This window comes from Manis pentadactyla, chromosome 5 (genome assembly GCF_030020395.1).
Source record: "Manis pentadactyla isolate mManPen7 chromosome 5, mManPen7.hap1, whole genome shotgun sequence".
NCBI lineage: Eukaryota > Metazoa > Chordata > Mammalia > Pholidota > Manidae > Manis > Manis pentadactyla.
Window position 1 is genome coordinate 125,472,301 of NC_080023.1, and position 18,899 is coordinate 125,491,199.

The window sequence follows — 18,899 nt, forward strand, 5'->3', positions numbered from 1 at the left end:
GAGAAATAGGCAAGAACTAAGGAGGGAGAATACAGAAATAAAACAATCTCTGGAAGGACTTCAAAGCAGAATGGACAACATGCAAGAGACCATTAATGGACTAGAAAAAGCAGAACAGGAATGCAGAGAAGCTGATGCAGAGAGAGAAAAAAGGATCTCCAACAATGAAAGAATATTAAGAGAACTGTGTGACCAATCGAAACGGAACAGTATCCTCATTGTAGGGGTGCAAGAAGAAGAAGAGAGAGAAAAAGGGATAGAAAGTGTCTTTGAAGAAATAATTGCTGAAAACTTCCTCAAACTAGGGGAGGAAATGACCCCTCAGACCACAGAGGTACACAGAACTCCCATGACAAGGGATCCAAGGAGGGCAACACCAAGACACATAATATTTAAAATGGCAAAGATCAAAGACAAGGACAGAGTATTAAAGGCAGCCAGAGAGAAAAAGAAGGTCACCTACAAAGGAAAACCCATCAGGCTATCATCAGAATTCTCAACAGAAACCTTACAGGCCAGAAGAGAATGGCATGATATACTTAATGCAATGAAACAGAAGGGCCTCGAACCAAGAATACTGTATCCAGCATGATTAAAATTTAAATATGAAGGAGGGATTAAACAATTCATAGACAAGCAAAAGTTGAGAGAATATGCCTCCCACAAACCACCTCTACAGGGCATCTTACAGGGACTGCTCTAGATGGGAGCACTCCTAAAAAGAGCACAGAACAAAACACTCAGCATATGAAGAAGGGAGGAGGAGGAATAAGAAGGGAGAGAAATAAAGAATCATCAGACCGTGTTGATAATAGCTCAATAAGCGACTTAAGTTAGACAGTAAGATAGTAAAGAAGCTAACCTTGAACCTTTGGTAACCACAAACTTAAAGCCTGCAATGGCAATAATTACATACCTTTCAATAATCACCCTAAATATAAATGGACTGAAAGCACCAATCAAAAGACAAAGAGTCATAGAATGGATAAAAAAGCAATACCCATCCATATACTGATTACAAGGGACTCACCTCAAACCCAAAGACATGCACAGACTTAAAGTCATGGGATGGAAAAAGATATTTCATGCAAACAACAGAGAGAAAAAAGCAGGTGTTGCAATACTAGTATCAGACAAAATAGACTTCAAAATAAAGAAAGTAACAAAAGATAAAGAAGGACATTACATAATGATAAAGGGCTCAGTACAACAAGAGGATATAACCATTATAAATATCTATGCACCCAATACAGGAGCACCAACATATGTGAAACAAATACTGACAGAATTAAAGGAGGAAATAGAATGCAATGCATTCATTTTGGGAGACTTCAACACACCACTCACTCCAAAGAACAGACCCACCAGACAGAAAATAAGCAAGGACACAGAGGCACTGAATAACATACTAGAACAGATGGACCTAATAGACATCTATAAAACTCTACATCCAAAAGCAACAGGATACACATTCTTCTCAAGTGCACAAGGAACATTCTCCAGAATAGACCACATACTAGGCCACAAAAAGAGCCTCAGTAAATTCCAAAAGATTGAAATCCTACCAACCAACTTTTCAGACCACAAAGGCATAAAACTAGAAATAAATTGCACAAAGAAAGCAAAAGGCTCACAAACACATGGAGGTTTAACAACATGCTCCTAAATAATCAATGGATCAATGACCAAATTAAAATTGAGATCCAGCAATATATGGAAACAAACGACAACAACAACACAAAGCCCCAACTACTGTGGGATACAGCAAAAGCAGTCTTAAGAGGAAAGTATATAGCAATCCAGGCATATTTTAAAAAGGAAGAACAATCCCAAATGAATGGTCTAATGTCACAATTATCGAAATTGGAAAAAGAAGAACAAATGAGGAATAAGGTCAGCAGAAGGAGGGACATAATAAAGATCAGAGAAGAAATAAATAAAATTGAGAAGAATAAAACAATAGTAAAAATCAATGAAACCAAGAGCTAGTTCTCTGAGAGAATAAACAAAATAGATAAGCCTCTCGCCAGACTTATTAAGAGGAAAAGAGAGTCAACACACATCAACAGAATCAGAAATGAGAAAGGAAAAATCACGACGGACCCCACAAAAATACAAAGAATAATTAGAGAGTACTATGAAAAACTATATGCTAACAAGATGGAAAACCTAGGAGAAATGGACAACTTCCTAGAAAAATAAAACCTTTTAAGACTGACCCAGAAAGAAACAGAAAATTTAAACAGACCAATTACCAGCAACGAAATTGGAGCGGTAATCAAAAAACTACCAAAGAACAAAACCCCCAGACCAGATGGATTTACCTCGGAATTTTACCAGACATACAGGGAAGACATAATACCCATTCTCCTTAAAGTTTTCCAAAAAATAGAAGAGGAGGGAATACTCCCAAACTCATTCTATGAAGCCAACATCACCCTAATACCAAAAACAGGCAAAGACCCCACCAAAAAAGAAAACTACAGACCAATATCCCTGATGAACGTAGATGCAAAAATACTCAACAAAATATTAGCAAACCGAATTCAAAAATACATCAAAAGGAACATACACCATGACAAAGTGGGATTCATCCCAGGGATGCAAGGATGGTACAACATTCGAAAATCCATCAACATCATCCACCACATCAACAAAAAGAAGGACAAAAACCACATGATCATCTCCATAGATGCTAAAAAAGCATTCGATAAAATTCAACATCCATTTATGATAAAAACTCTCAACAAAATGGGTATAGAGGGCAAGTACCTCAACATAATAAAGGCCATCTATGATAAACCCACAGCCAACATCATACTGAACAGCGAGAAGCTGAAAGCTTTTCCTTGGAGATCGGGAACAAGACAGGGATGCCCACTCTCCCCACTGTTATTTAACATAGTACTGGAGGTCCTAGCCATGGCAATTAGACAAAACAAAGAAATACAAGGAATCCAGATTGGTAAAGAAGAAGTTAAACTGTCACTATTTGCAGATGACATGATATTGTACATTAAAAACCCTAAAGATTCCACTCCGAAACTACTAGAGCTAATATCGGAATTCAGCAAAGTTGCAGGATACAAAATCAACACACAGAAATCTGTGGCTTTCCTATACACTAACAATAAGCTAATAGAAAGAGCAATCAGGAAGACAATTCCATTCACAATAGCATCAAAAAGAATAAAATACCTAGGAATAAACCTAACCAAGGAAGTGAAAGACCTATACTCTGAAAACTATAAGACACTCTTAAGAGAAATTAAAGAGGACACTAACAAATGGAAACTCATCCCATGCTCCTGGCTAGGAAGAATTAATATCATCAAAATGGCCATCCTGCCCAAAGCAATATACAGATTCGATGCAATCCCTATCAAATTACCAACAGCATTCTTCAATGAACTGGAACAAATAGTTCAAAAATTCATATGGAAACACCAAAGACCCTGAATAGCTAAAGCAATCCTGAGAAGGAAGAATAAAGTCGGGGGTATCTCACTCCCCAACTTCAAGCTCTACTACAAAGCCACAGTAATCAAGACAATTTGGTACTGGCACAAGAACAGAGCCACAGACCAGTGGAATGGAATAGAGACTACAAACATTAACCAAAACATATATGGTCAACTAATATTCGATAAAGGGCCATGGACATACAATGGGGAAATGATAGTCTCTTCAACAGATGGTGCTGGCAAACTGGACAGCTACATGTATGAGAGTGAATCTGGATCACTGTCTAACCCCATACACAAAAGTAAATTAGAAATGGATCAAAGACTTGAATGTAAGTCATGAAACCATAAAACTCTTAGAAAAAAACATAGGCAAAAATCTCTTAGACATAAACATGAGTGACATGTTGAACATATCTCCCCGGGCAAGGGAAACAAAAGCAAAAATGAACAAATGGGACTATGTCAAGCTGAAAAGCTTCTGTACATCAAAGGACACCATCAATAGAACAAAAAGGTATTTTACAGTTTGGGAAAATATATTCATAAATGACAGATCCGATAAAGGGTTGACATCCAAAATATATAAAGAGCTCACACACTTCAACAAACAAAAAGGAAATAATCCAATTAATAAATGGGCAGAGGAGCTGAATAGACAGTTCTCTAAAGAAGAAATTCAGATGGCCAACAGACACATGAAAAGATGCTCCACATCACTTGTCATCAGAGAAGTGCAAATTAAAACCTCAATGAGATATCATCTCACACCAGTAAGGATGGCTACCATCCAAAAGACAAACAACAACAAATGTTGGCGAGGTTGTGGAGAAAGGGGAACCCTCCTGCACTTCTGGTGGGAATGTAAATTAGTTCAACCATTGTGGAAAGCAGTATGGAGGTTCCTCAAAATGCTCAAAATAGAAATACCATTTGACCCACTAATTCCACTTCTAGGAATTTACCCTAAGAATGCAGCACTCCAGTTTGAAAAAGACAGATGCACCCCTATTTACAATAGCCAAGATATGGAAGCAACCTAAATGTCCATCAGTAGGTGAATGGATAAAGAAGATGTGGTACATACACACAATGGAATATTACTCAGCTGTAAGAAAAAAACAGATCCTACCATTTGTGACAACATGGATGGAGCTAGAGGGTATTATGCTCAGTGAAATAAGCCAGGCGGAGAAAGACAAGTACCACATGATTTCACTCTATGGGGAGTATAAGAACAAAAGAAAACTGAAGGAACAAAAGAGCAGCAGAAGCACAGAACACAAGAATGGACTAACAGTTACCAAAGGGAAAGGGACTGGGGAGGACGGGTGGGAAGGGAGAGATAAGGGCGGGAAAAAAAGAAAGGGGGCATTACGATTAATATGTATAGTGGGGGGGTGGCACGGGGAAGGCTGTGCAACAGAGAGAAGACAAGTAGTGATTTTACAGCATCTTACTATGTTGATGGACAGTGACTGTGAACGGGTATGTGGGGGGGGGACTTGGTGAGTGGGGGAGCCTAGTGAACATAATGTCCTTCATGTAATTGTAGATTAATGATACCAAAAAATAAAAAAAAAGAGTAAAGAGATGAGGGTTAATTGACTGGGCTTTTTTGAATGTGGAAATATATAGGCTGAATGTATTTTTGCATTAAATCCTAATATCACAAAGTAGGGGACATTTCCTTAAAGCTAAAAAAAAATCTTTGGGGAAGAAAGGGACATTTTTTACTTTAAAAACATCCAAAATGGATTAATAAATGAAAATAATATGCTTACAGTAGTAATCTATCCTTTTCATATTGATACAGATTGTCCTTGATTTCACCATGGAAGAAAAATAATAGATTATATGGATTATGGGCGTGATCCAGCATGGTCATTTTCTCCTTAGCAAATAGCCTAGTATCTATTCATAATTTTAATAAAGCTTTATAGTTTCTTCCTTGAATGGATTGTAACCTAAATGGTGCTTTGGGTTACAATATTTCTACATGAGGAATAACCCCACATATTTTGGTATAATTGCATAAATCAGGCTTTGACTTTTATTATGGAAAACAATCACAGTCACATTTCATTCTATCAAGTCTATGATTGTGCTACCTCAAAAAATATGTTCACATAATAAGAAACAAAATATCAGGAAAAATTTGGTATGTTAAGACAACTGCCTCAATATCTCACTGTCTCAACATATTTATACTACTTTTAGATGAGCTCCACATTCATTCTCAACTTTGTGGACCGCTCAAATATTATGTGCTTAATTTTTTGGGAGAAGGAAATACAGAACTGAACAATGGGAAAAAAACCCAAATCCCTAAAGTGTAAAACAGATTTCTAGAGGCTTGGGTGTGTTAGCATTCACATAAACATTGCAACAAGTATATTCAGTACACTGGTTCCTTAGTTTTTATCACTTTGTCTTAGTTTTTATATACTTCTCTGTATAACTTGCATTCTATCTGATTTTCTCCCATATATGTGTGATATATTTTATGTAGCTTCAGACTTCTGTATAAGTCAGAAACCTAAATCTTTATTAAGGTCTTTTACATGCTTAAGAATTATACAAAATTTCTATTGGATTTAATTGAGATTTCTAAATATAAATTTCTTATTTTTAACTTTTGGCATTTCCCAATGGCACTGAAATTAATGTCCTAGCATGAACATCAGGACACATTCAAGAGTACAATCAGGGCAATGAGGCAGGTGTCGGCCACGCTGCCCTGGCAATCAGTCCTTTTGGCTCAGAATCCCCACCTCATGCTTCTTCTTTCCATTGCCCTCTATGTCTGACCTCTCCTCAAGATCATAATCAAGAAATTATTGTTGTTTTCCATAAATTGCATACTTACAATCAGGAGGCATCCTTTCTATAAATATCGTATAATATTCTTTAAGAAGTTCAAAATTTTCCTGATTAATACTTTCTTGCAAAGAGACATCTCCAAACCTTAGAACCGAAAAAAATAAAATAGTTATAAGTTATAAAATAGCACCTGAAAGTAACATTTTTAATCTCTCCTTTTTAAATAGATAGTAATAGTTTCCTAAGGAAAAAGTCTCTTTTTTTTAGCAACATTGCATGATGGTGATTTCAAACATATTCCAGTCTCCACTGGTCCTGATTCCACCAGTCTCCTTTGAGACACCAAAATATTCTCACAGTCATCAAAAGTGAATTTAAATGAAATACCAAATTTAAAATACCAGCCCTGTGCCTGTGCATAACTGATACTCAGTTTGTTTGTCTCCCCACCTCTGCAGAGCTATATCTCCACAGGAGTAAAAAACCCTCTGTCTCTGTTTTATCCCTCCAATCTTCCTCTTCACCATGACACCTTAGAAGGGGTCCAGAAGATCAGAACTGAAAACTGGGCTTCATACAGTCTTGCATATGCCGTCAACTGCTGTTGGCATGTGTAGAGCTCTGCAGTCTACCAAAGAGTAGTTCACTTCTGCTGACATGATTTTATGTCCACATCATGAAGGTTGACAGCCTCTGTACTGGCACTCTTCTTCCCCTTCTTCAACACAGAACTTTCTACCTACATATCACTGCCCTTGTGTTTTCTTTAAGCATTTCCCGGTTTAAACATCAAGTCCACTTGTGTCTACAGAAAGATGCTATGTAAATTAATGGCTTCCAATATGTGTCTCCATCCAAATCTGTATTTCTAGATGTCACATGAAAATTTCACCATGAATTATCCAATCCCTTTTAATATGCAACAAAACTCTAAACATAAACCACCTCCTTTTGAGTAGAAACAAACATGTGCCTGATGTTCTGACATTAACTCAGGTTCAAAAATTCAGGCACTCTTCTGGGTCACTCTCTTTTCCCCACCCTACTCACTATTCGTTGATCTTTTCACATCTCTGGTACTCTTTCTTTCTACTTTATCACTGTAATTTCATATTAAGTATATACTAATTATATCCAGTCTAGACTGGATATAAAGCTTCCTGAATATTCAAGTGCTATGCCTCAGTCTCCTTCCCTTCCAATCTATCCTTTATATCCTCGACAGATCATTCATTCCTTCAACAAATATTTATCTAACACCCACTATGTGCCAGCAGTGGCTGGCATCAAATCAGTTCACCAGACTTACTGCTTCTCCTCTCCCTACAAGGACAAAGTCCAGTCTCCTTAGTTTAGCATCTAACTTGACAAAGGTTTCCAAAACTCTTTGTGGGAATGTGTTTACATTCTTCTCCCTTGCCACCAGGATTCTGATGCATTCAGGACTGTTGCATGCTATTTCCCCCTGTGACTACTCAGCTTGATTAATTCCTATTTATCCTTCAAAGCCTTGTGGAAGGCTCATGTACTCTATGAAAGCTTGTGGAGGAAATCCTGTCCCATCTGTGAATCTCTTTATTTCCTTCACCATTCCTGTCCCTTTCAGATCTTTGTTAATTGTATGGGTCAAAATATAATGTATTATTTGTCAACCTGTCTTCCTTCCTGGATGGTAAGTTCCTTCTGGACAGAATTATACCTGTTCTTGTTACTCCATGTACTCCCTGTGTCCCACAGTGTAGCACAGTGGTGCCAGTGAATGCTCAATTTCCATACTGGGTTAAAACTGAACCATAAGAAATAGGCCCAGGAAAATCTACCAGAGGGTTTCTCTAAATTTCAAAATGGTATTCTTTTTCAGACATTATAATCAACAAGTATTTTAAAAGTATCATCCTTGCTTAAGTAATATTAGTGTTATTGGGTCCTCCCAGAAATCACATGTCGGAGCTAGACCCCTATTGTGTCTGTGTTTGGAGATGAAGCCTTTAAGGAAATAATTAAGGTTAAGTGAGGTCATAAGGGTGGGGCCCTTCTCCAACAGGATTAGCATCCTTGTTAAAAGAGATACCAGAGAGCTCTGCTCTCTCTGTGTATACACAAAGAGAGCACGCGAGGGCACAGTGAGAAAGCTGAAGAGAGCTCTCGTGCCAGATGAGCTCATGCTCTGATCTTGGACTTAGCTTCTGGAATTGTAAGAAATATGCTTCTGTTGTTTAAGCCATCCAGTATGTGGTATTTTGTCCATGTAGCCCATGCAGACGAATTAGTATACTTAACTTATTTACTAAATATATCCATTTATATATTTATATTTATATATACTTAACATGCATTTTGGCTATGGGTAAATATGTAGTAAAATATTACACCTGGATTGTACAGCATACCTAACATGTAGACATTGTCTAGTAAAGCTCAAAATTCACAATCAGAAAAATGAGGCTCAGAGAACTGAGAAGAAGTGATTTGCCCAAATTAATAGCTGGTTGATATTAGAGTGCCAGCTTTTCTGCTTCTCTTCATGTTTTTCTCTACTTTGCCATTTTGTGTCATTTTCAAGTCTTATGCATCTTATATAGCTTTCAGTTGTGAAAAAAATATTTTTTTTGTATGCAAGAAAGATGCCAGAGAAGGGAAAGGGCATTTTTTAAATAAAGTGACTAACAACTAAAGTAGTCACAATGACATGAATGGCAATTTAACCTAATCCAGAAGGCTTTAAAATATGATGCTAACTATTCCATGAGAAGTTTGTGTATGTAGAATCTCACATCTCTCTCAAGACTACACTCAGAGGCTTTAAATTATTAATTCAAACCCAACACACTCTGTACTCTACAGTACCAAAGAAGAGACAATTAATTTAGAGTGCTGTTTTTTTCCAGTTTCCAAATTTGTATAACTTAGGTTCACAAATATCATTCACCTCAACCGTTCCACTTGCTGTGAGGCAAATATATATAGATTGCTGTGAGGCAAATATATATATTTAGGACTGGAATGTAATCTGATCTTAGACACTGATTTGCAAAAGTGCTTAATTATAAAAGAAAACTTCTTGTATAACAGTGAATAAAATTATATTCTGATTTATGCAAACCATAAGAAAAGAGATTAATAGCTTCCACAGTTTGAAATTAACTATGTGGTACAAAGCTGTCATATAATTTTGTAACTGGCAAGTGAGAATCATGAAGAACCCATCCTGTCCAGGAAATATCTTGTGGATGAGAGGAAGAGAAAGAGAAATCACTGAAAAATAATAGATAAAAATAAGAACCTTGAACATCTTTGAAGTTTAAGAGGACTATAGTGGCATTTTTCGTTTACTTTGTTTTGGTAAAGGCCTAAAATATACTTATATACTTGTCAGATCTTGACAAAGAATATGCTAGGTGCTTTTAGACTTCTGCCTCAGGGGGAAGGAGACATTTGGAGAGTGAATTATAGACAAGAAAACATTTTTAAATACTAAAGCATATCAAACTCTCAAAAAGTTTGCCTATGAGGGAACTTTGCAGCCAGGCCATATAGCAAATGGTAACTTCTTTCTCTAAATTCCTTTAAAAATGTGTTCTTTAAACCTTAACTCATATCTACATTTTCAATAATCTCTGTGTGAACAATGTAAGGTGCAATAGTAATTCCTCTGCTCAAAAAGTGTTTTTGCAGTGACTCATAGGATCACACACAATCATTTGTTGTTGTTTGAGCAAGTTTTTTTGAAAAGATGTGTTAATTTCCTATAGCAACTATTTTAGTAAGTAAAGCAAAAGGGAAAAACAGATTGTGTTTTAGGTCCAGAAAATTTTGACACAATTAGCTGGGTGTACAATGTTGAAATACACGTGAACATAAAACATTCTAAAATTTGATATACACACATAGGTATTTGGAAGTATGAAGAAAACTAATCCATGTACATATTTTGGTTTTGGCATCAGTATTTTCCTCCTTATTTTACCACATTTCAATTTGACGTAGGCCAGAAATCCTTAAATGTGAATATTTTTCCTTGCCATATCAAATAACTTGGTAGTGATAAAAAGGAATATGAGCCCCTGAATCCAACTTATGTTTAGGAACATGTGGAATTGCTCAGCATATCCATGACAATTAAAAAAAAGTTGAAGTATCAGTCTTATACCCGAAGCTTACCTCTCAGCAAGAGTTTGCTGCTCATTGATGCCAACATTAAAAAGTACTGGATGCACATGAAGCAACTGCCCTTCTTTAATCTGTAGAGGCAATGACTCGAACATTCTTGCTGGAAGCTTCACCTCTACCACATAATGTTCACTGAAGGCAGTGGAGGACAAAAAGAAAATGCACTGCTTAATTCATTCATTTTTATGTCATTTTAGGTTCATTGGAAAGAAAAAGTAAGACAGCTAGAATATAGCACAGATTTAGGTTTTTGGCTGCTATCTGCTTATTTTCTGTTATTAATTACTACAATAATTATTTCATTCACTTCACTATTCAATTACTTGGCATAAAAAAGTGTTTACATGTTTGATTTCTCTCCATTCTTCTGAGCTCCTTTAAGAAGGGAAAAATGTTTAGTTTATTTTTGTACACCAGGGCCATGGGCATAAGAGCCTCATACTTATTTTTTGATTTAGTTATATTTAAAACCCAATCAATCCTAAGAATGAGATTGGTAATTTAATGATGGATTTTTCAATATCGTGAAACTAATAAACTAAATCATATGTAACATTTTTTAGCATGGCTTGATTTTTTATTATTATTAAATAATAATATATCCAATATATTTTGTGATAGCCTGATGGAAATGTAATGGTTTCATTATTTAAGGTGTAACTTCTGGAGGTTCTTGATCATTTTGCAACATTAGCATATCACAGAGACATTCTTTCATTGGAAATTTCCATTAAAAATGACCCCTAATGTGAGTGTTAAAAATCTGAATGAGGATTCACAAAATATGGTCAAGAATAGCTGCTTAAATATTTTGGAACTTTGCATCTTTCGATGCAGTGTGAATTAAGTACTGAAATGTAGAGAGTTCTGCCCATAATTTAGGAAAACCCATGTGTTTCCAGAACTATATAGTGTGCTGGGGTTGGGAAAAGAAGCACAGGGCAATTAATGAGTCTCTTTGTGGAAATCTTTTTTGGTGTTTCCTAGTATAACTGAACATAGTCTGGATCACTGGCTCTGAGATATGTTTCTTACCTGAGCTTAAAACCAGACAACCAGAAAATACCATCAGTCCAGCAAGCAGGGATGTTAGCACTCCCCTCAGATGGATGGACACATTTTGCTGTTTTACACTGCTCTCAGTGCCCTTTGCAATAGCTTGGCTAATAGAGAGCTGTTATTTGTTTATTTCAAGTCTTTGAGGAATATGTGAAGAATCAATGGGTCAGTCCAAGTTTAAAGGTTGTTCTGAAGGTGAAACATTATAGAACTTTTGATGACTTTCTGTCAACTCTATTAAAATATAAGTAATATAAGTGTGTGCATTACATGTATAATTCAGAGTTTTGACCAATTTAAAGAGTTGTACAAACACAACCTTAATCCAGTTTCAAAGTATTTCCATCACCTTAAAAAAATCTCTCATGTCTGTTTGAATTCAAACCTTAATCCCACTGTCAACCCCAGGAAATAACTGATCTGTTTTCTGTTTCTACAGATTCTACTTTTCTACGTAATAAATGCAACCAAATGATATACAGCCTTTTGTTTTTAGCTTTTCTCATTTAGCTTAATGACTTTGAAATCATCCACATTGTAGCATGATCAGGAGTCTGTTCTTTCTTATTGCCAAGTAATGTTCTACTGTACAGATATACCACTTGTTCTCTAACATTCACAAGCTGATAGATACTTGAATTACTTCACGATTTTGGCTATTATGAATAATGCTGCTATGAATATTCAGACATTAGTTTCTGTGTGGACATATGGTTTCATTTTCTCTTGGGTATATATGTAAGAGCCAGTTTTAGCTTTAACTTTTTAAGAAACTGCCAAACTGTTTCCAAAGAGGGAGGACCATTTCACGTCCCCACCAGCAATGTGAGAGGTTTCCAGGCTTTCCACATACTTACCAATACTTGTTATCTGACTTTGATTATGACGATTGCAGTGTAAGTGAAAGTGGTATCTAATTGTGGTTTTAAGTTTCATTCTCCTAATGACTAATGATGTTGAGTATGTTTCATATGCATCTTATTTGACAAAAGTTCTGTTTGAATCCTTTGCCCATTTTTATATTCGTTTTTTTTGTCTCATTAATACTGAGTTGTAAGATTTCTTTATATATTTTGGGTAGAAGTCCCTTATCAGATATATGATTTGTATATATTTGTCCCAATCTGTGGCTTGTATTTTCATGTCCTTAGTGATATTTGTGATACTTAAAATTTATTATTTTGATTAAATCCTATTTATCAAGATCTTTATGTTTTGAATCTAATTTTTGGGTCATATTTAAGAATGTTACCTAATCCAACTTAGACAAATATTTTCTCCTATAAGTTTCATAGTTTTAGTTCCCTTTTTAGACCTATGATCCATTGTGAGTTACTTTGTACATATGGGGCATATTGAGACTCAAAATTCTTTTTTCTGCATATGTATAACCAAATGTCACAGCAACATTTTTTGAAAAGACTCCATTCTTCATTGAATTGCTTTGGCACCTCTGTTCTCTAAATCACTACTGTTTCTAACAACTTTTCAGGAGTACACTTTTTTTCTGCCTTCTAATTCAAATCAAGTCAGCCTTCTCTGGTAGTGAAGCTCCTGGTCTCCCTGGCCTGCCTCACCCTTGGAAAGCTGTGTTGGCAGAGCTGGGGTTAATGGAAGCAATCCTTGGCAAAAATGCCACAGACTCCAACTGTCTTATCCAATGTTCACTAGTTTTTCATTAATAAGTACTTCTAAATTTGTGCGTGATTTGATTTATTCCCTTAGTCCTAAAGTGGTTGTTTCAGAAAATTTTGTCTAACTGCAGTGTTGCTTTCTGGAGAGAGGATTTGCGAAGCTGCTCACTTTGCCACTCTAGAAGTCTCTCTCCCATCTGTACGATAACTTTTGAATAGAGCCTGAGGAACTCCCTCAGAAGCACCTGCACTCTACCTAGACTAATGGCCTGGTAAGCTGCCCTTATAAGTTGTGGTAAAAGTGTGTTTCCCACTTTTGCTAATAATCTTCATAGTAATAGAGTGGTACTGTTTCCCAGGTGTGTGTTTGAGCAATTTTATTCCTCTTTCTTCCAGTGAATGGTAAATTAAGCATTAGTTTGCAGATGAAATGTTTAACTTTATGAGGATTTATGTTTCTTTCTGTATAAGGAACAGTTGCCTTTCATTCAACCATGTATCTCTGAGCCTCCTTCAAACAAAATTTAAAATAATTATCACACATTTACTATGGAGAAGAGAACAGTTTAGTTTGAAATTTTATACTTAATATCTTCTCCATCTCTCTCTGGAATGAAAAGGACTCTCTCTTTAGCACATTCATTTTTTTTTCAGTGTTATCTGAGAATGTTTCAAATTTCAAATACCCTCATGCAGCATTTAACCAGAATGGTTAAAATGTAGAGAACTTCTCACTGAAATGATTTACCACAGTACATAATTCTTCTGTTGGAGATCTATTATACACATTATCATTTCTCTTAATTATTTCTGATATTTTGTCTATCATATATTGACCTTTGAAGCTATTTACTTAAAACCATTCTTGGAAATTGTAGACTGGCAGTGAATTGTTAAAAATAATTAAGAAAAATGGTGCTATATGCCCCTGACACAGAAAATCATCTTTTCTAAAATGTTGCTGCTTTTAGCAGAATTTAATATAAAGTAATCTCAAGAATTAACCAAATGATTTCAGCAAAAGTAAAAACATTCAGAGGAGTTTGGACTAGATAGTAATAGAGACAAAAATGTTCTTTCCATGCCTGCTATGATTCTGAATTCTTCATATTTCAAGGGAGAGCTAATTACCATACTTAGCTCACTACACTACAATTTACAAACATTGATGAGATTTCTAGGAATTTTTCAAGATCTTCCTCTAGTATGTCATCTACTTTTTTTCCCTCACCAAAAAGGAAAAGAGAATAAAACAAAAGTTTCAAAACCAAACCTTAACTCTCCTTGGCTCCTTTGTCAGGAATAAACACAATTATGTTGCTCTTTACAAAGAAAGCTTGGTCATTTGGAAGTAGGCACCACTTACCGCCTCCCTGTTATAACTGGCAAGACATCACTGGACTTGGCTTCAATTATTTTAAATGTGACTTTCTTCAAATCTGAAATGCCAACAGCCATGTCCTCTAGCATTCCGATTTCGTCACCTAAACAAGGGAAAAGGAGTGTGGTTACAAACATACTATTTAAAGAAAATGTCATTTGGTACTACACCTCCCTGCTGGAATCTGTTCCAAGCATTTTAGTGAATGAGTTTCTGAAAGCAGTGAAACCATTCTAAACACTTTTCCTCAGAGGCTGAAGGTTTTCATCAGTGAAATAAGAACCATTTCAATGGACTCCAGCAGTCCACATGCCTTTCAAGGCAAGGAAGAGTATATACATTTGCTGGAAGGCTACAGAGACATTTTAACTTCTTTAAAAAACAGTATCGTTCAGATCTCTTTTCATTAGTAGGACTGATATTTCACATCTAAAATTAATAGAGATGCTGAATTGAAGATCACTGACCCAGACTCCTGTTAGTTTTGTATCTCAATATTCTGCCAAATAAAGCTTAAGAAGGAGATAATTCACTAAGATTCTAAATTAGCACTGGCCAATAGAAACATAATGCACATCACATATATACTTTAAAATTTCCTGATAGGTATATTTTCAAAAGAGTAAAATGTAAAAAGGTGATACTGATTTTAATAATTATATATTTTTACTTTAACCCAATATGTACAAAATATAACTTTATCCATAAGTCAATATAAAGTCATTATTAATCATTAATATAAAACTATTTTTTTTACTAGTCTTCTAAATCTGTGTGTACATACAGTACATATTGATTTGGACTAGACACATTTCAAGTATTCAATAGCCACACCAGACTATGTATTGAATAGTGCAGTTCTAGACATTAGAGAGTTGGGGCTTTAAAAATCTAGTCATTAACTATGTTGGCAAAGAGGCTTTTACATTAAAAAAGGCAGATTGCTGCTCAGGGCTCCACTATGAAATAATCTATAATTCCATTTTCAAAATATAAGGGGGGGAAAAGGTACAGTTACAAGGTAGATGGAAGCAAAGAACTAAATGTTACAGCATTTCTGTCATGCTTTATACAGTAAAGGTTTACTTCTCTTTTTTATGTTTAATTGAAGAACCTATAGCTCAAATATCCTTATGAATAGGAATATGATTTTAACATGAACTAACATAATACTTACTATATGTACTTAGCAGTCCTTCATATTGTACTACTAATCCCACTGTGTGAAGCTGCTGTAGGAAACCAGGGTCATGCAGACTTGTGTGCAATTTGATGATAAAACCACAAACCAATCCAGCCAGCTAAAAAATTAAATCATTGAAGAAATTTACTGGGGTCAGCAAACTTTAATTGAAAAAGATTTAAGACTTTAGAGGCATCAAAGATTTAATTAAAAATTTTCAAGTATGTGTAACAAAAATTATATTCATTTTGGAACCAGTTGACAGTCTTTGATCTAAGAAGGCTTAGGGAAGGCAACTCCAGAAAGGGGAGGAGTGCGTGGACTCAGGAGTCAGTTTGATAGTCTACAAATTCTGCCTCTGCCATTTTTAGCAGTGAAACCATAAAAAGTTATTTGACACTCCAAATATTATCATTATTATTTTTGCACATGCAGAATAGAAACAACATGATGAACATGATGAAAGAACATGATGAAGAAATATGTAAAAGGCAGAGCATACTACCTGACACAGAAATCTGTTTACCACACCCATGAAATAGCGGGGTCAGGCACAGTCTGGTTATAAGATTGCCTTTGCCTGGAATGTTTAGAGAGAAAGGTGGCTATCTTGTTCCCTCCATGTGTCTGTCTATAAGACTCAGTCATGGAAAGGGGTAGGAGGAGACAAGGGAGGCCCCGAGCACAGCTGCTGTGCAGAGGTGGGTCTTGACATTATGGATAGGGTTGGTGTAACCCTGTCACACCTCCCATTCAAGCCTCACTGCTCAATAAACCTATTTTATAAGCAAACAAAGAGGTAATTATGTGGCCCTGCCTGGGATTCTTGGGGAGCTGTATAGAAAGGGGTTGCCAAGAGACCCCTTCTGTGAGTCCTAGCTGCCACCTATGGTGCAAGGCAGCTGTCCCTTTTCTTCTGCTGTGAGAGGTGAGGGACCCCAAAGCATACCATGACCACAGGATGGGTGACCCTTTCCTTCACGCACTATGTTCTGGAAAACAGAACGTACATTTCAGAGACATGGCCATCTCTTTGCAGAAATACCCAAGGCTCATAAACTGTTTCCCTTGGGCTCATATTTATTATAACTAAGAAAAACTGGGTACCAAAATTTTAAGGAAAAGATGCCTTAAAAATTAAAACCACCAGAAGAAGACCTCTAATGTCAGCACGGGTAGTATTGAATATCCCAGCCCGGGGCCGCGCTCCCGAGAGGCACCTACTGCTTGGCTGAAGACGACGTCCCTCCTCAGCGTCAGCATCAGACTCTGGGGCAGGCTGTACGCGAGCTCCTGAAGGAGCACGAACGTCAGCGACTGCTTGGCCCTGCTCACCACTTCCCGCATGCAGTCCTTCAGCGTACAGATGAGGGGACACAACTGTTCGTACCAGTCCTCTGCGGGGAGGCCGGGGGCAGAAACACAGCGGATCAGGTGAAGGAAGGTCTTGGAAGACGCAACCAATCTAGTATTTTTTCAGTCAAATTATCATTAAGAATTCACAAAAATTAGATTTCAAGATCTCCGATTCAGATCTCGCCTCTGAACTCCAGATGTCTGTGTTCAGCCCCCCACTGGACTCTCCACTTGGAGATACTGAACGTGCGTACAATGGTGGGGTTCCTCCCCTCTCTGCTCCTCTCTGATGTGGGGTGCTGCCTGTATCGTGGTGGAGGGCACCACCAAACTTGATTTCCTGGACTTCCACAGTCTTCACATTTACCTGGTCATGAAATTAGTTCCACCACTGTAATAATGTACCTAGCATCCACCTCCCCTTGACCTCTCCCAGTCTCCCCTGATTCCCTTCTCTCCCACACCCTGACTGACCCCTCTTCCTCCACTCATATCCTACTCAGAATCCTTTCTCAGCAGTGCTGCTGGAGGGGCTCTCTAATCAGTTAGAATCCCATCTCTCACTCTCTTGCTTCCACACATACAATATTTTGAAAGAACTAAAGCATTCAGAATAAAGTCCAATAGTTTAAAAGATCCTCCGTTTCTGACCTCTGCCTAGCTGTCCAGTCTCATCTCTTGGAACGACTTCACTTGCAGCCTTGAGTCCCAGGGGAACTGAACAAACCTGTCCCCAAGCTGTTCCCCAGACCTGTGTGGCTGTCTCACCTGTGTCTTTGCTAGGCCTATTTCTAACCCAGGAGTGCCCTTCCTCTACTTATCTTATTGACAAACACTTTATCTTCTCTGCAGACTCATTCAGAATTTTTCTCCTCCAGGAATTCTTGATTTGTCCCCTCCCATTTACTAAAGCTTGAGTTGAGTTCATTTCTATTTGTGCCCAAAGCTCCTTACCCTTACTGTTCTAGAACTAGCCACACACTGTTCTGCAAGAAAGGGAGTCATGAGGGGAAGGAATTATATTTTAAACACTGAATCTCTATAACCTAGCATAGTGTCTAACATATAGCAGGTATTGTTCAGTTTTAATTGAATGAGTAGTTATAATAAATGTAACAGTCTATTTAGTTATAGGCAATTATGACAAAAATCAAGGTTTTGACAGTATTTGGAACTCAGATAGACTTTCCTCAAATCAGTGTATGAAACTGACAGATTTTCTTCAAATCAGGGTATGAAACTGACATCATCTGTGCTTTTTGTATGTCTAGATTTCTAACATGTTTTAGTTATATAACTATGACTTTGGCATAGACTACAGAAACAAGTTACACTTCAGTTTATTTGGAAATGAAAGCCCTGAAGGTCAAATACCATGCATTCTAGACGGTGTGACACTCCATTAACAGACAAATAAATTAAAAGTAGTAGGACAAATACAATTTAATAGAAATGAGTGCATGCTGAAAAATTAATTATGAATTGCAATCTGAAATGATATGATCTTCTCTACAGAGAAGTCTGAGGTTTATCTGAGTTATGAGTGGTCAGTAATGAGTTAAGACCTTGAAAGAGTTATAGGGAATGATTTAAAGAATCATAATCACTATTGTATCATATCTCATGTCACTTATTCACTTTATGGTGTGGTATAATAGACTCGATGAAATAAAGCAAAATGGTTGAAAGGATAAATTAATGGCCCCAACTTAATAAAAAGATGTGCTCTTGTTAATACTCTATGTAAATGCTTATGTGACTCTGTAATGCAGTATACATTAGGAACATTGAGTTATTATTTTAAAATATTGTACAGTTAACTGTTATGA

General features: G+C 36.6%; 1 protein-coding gene across 1 annotated transcript in view; it reads right to left on the reverse strand.

The window, feature by feature from the left end:
- INPP4B (inositol polyphosphate-4-phosphatase type II B) overlaps positions 1 to 18,899 on the reverse strand; it is a 948,429-nt gene that overhangs the window by 87,240 nt on the left and 842,290 nt on the right. Inside the window, exons 21-25 of the mRNA XM_057502657.1 lie at positions 16,939 to 17,111; positions 15,709 to 15,832; positions 14,517 to 14,634; positions 10,449 to 10,589; positions 6,334 to 6,431 (exon numbers count right to left, since the gene is read on the reverse strand). Of these exons, the coding sequence (XP_057358640.1) occupies positions 6,334 to 6,431; positions 10,449 to 10,589; positions 14,517 to 14,634; positions 15,709 to 15,832; positions 16,939 to 17,111 (654 nt within the window). The remainder of the gene's footprint in view (positions 1 to 6,333; positions 6,432 to 10,448; positions 10,590 to 14,516; positions 14,635 to 15,708; positions 15,833 to 16,938; positions 17,112 to 18,899) is intronic.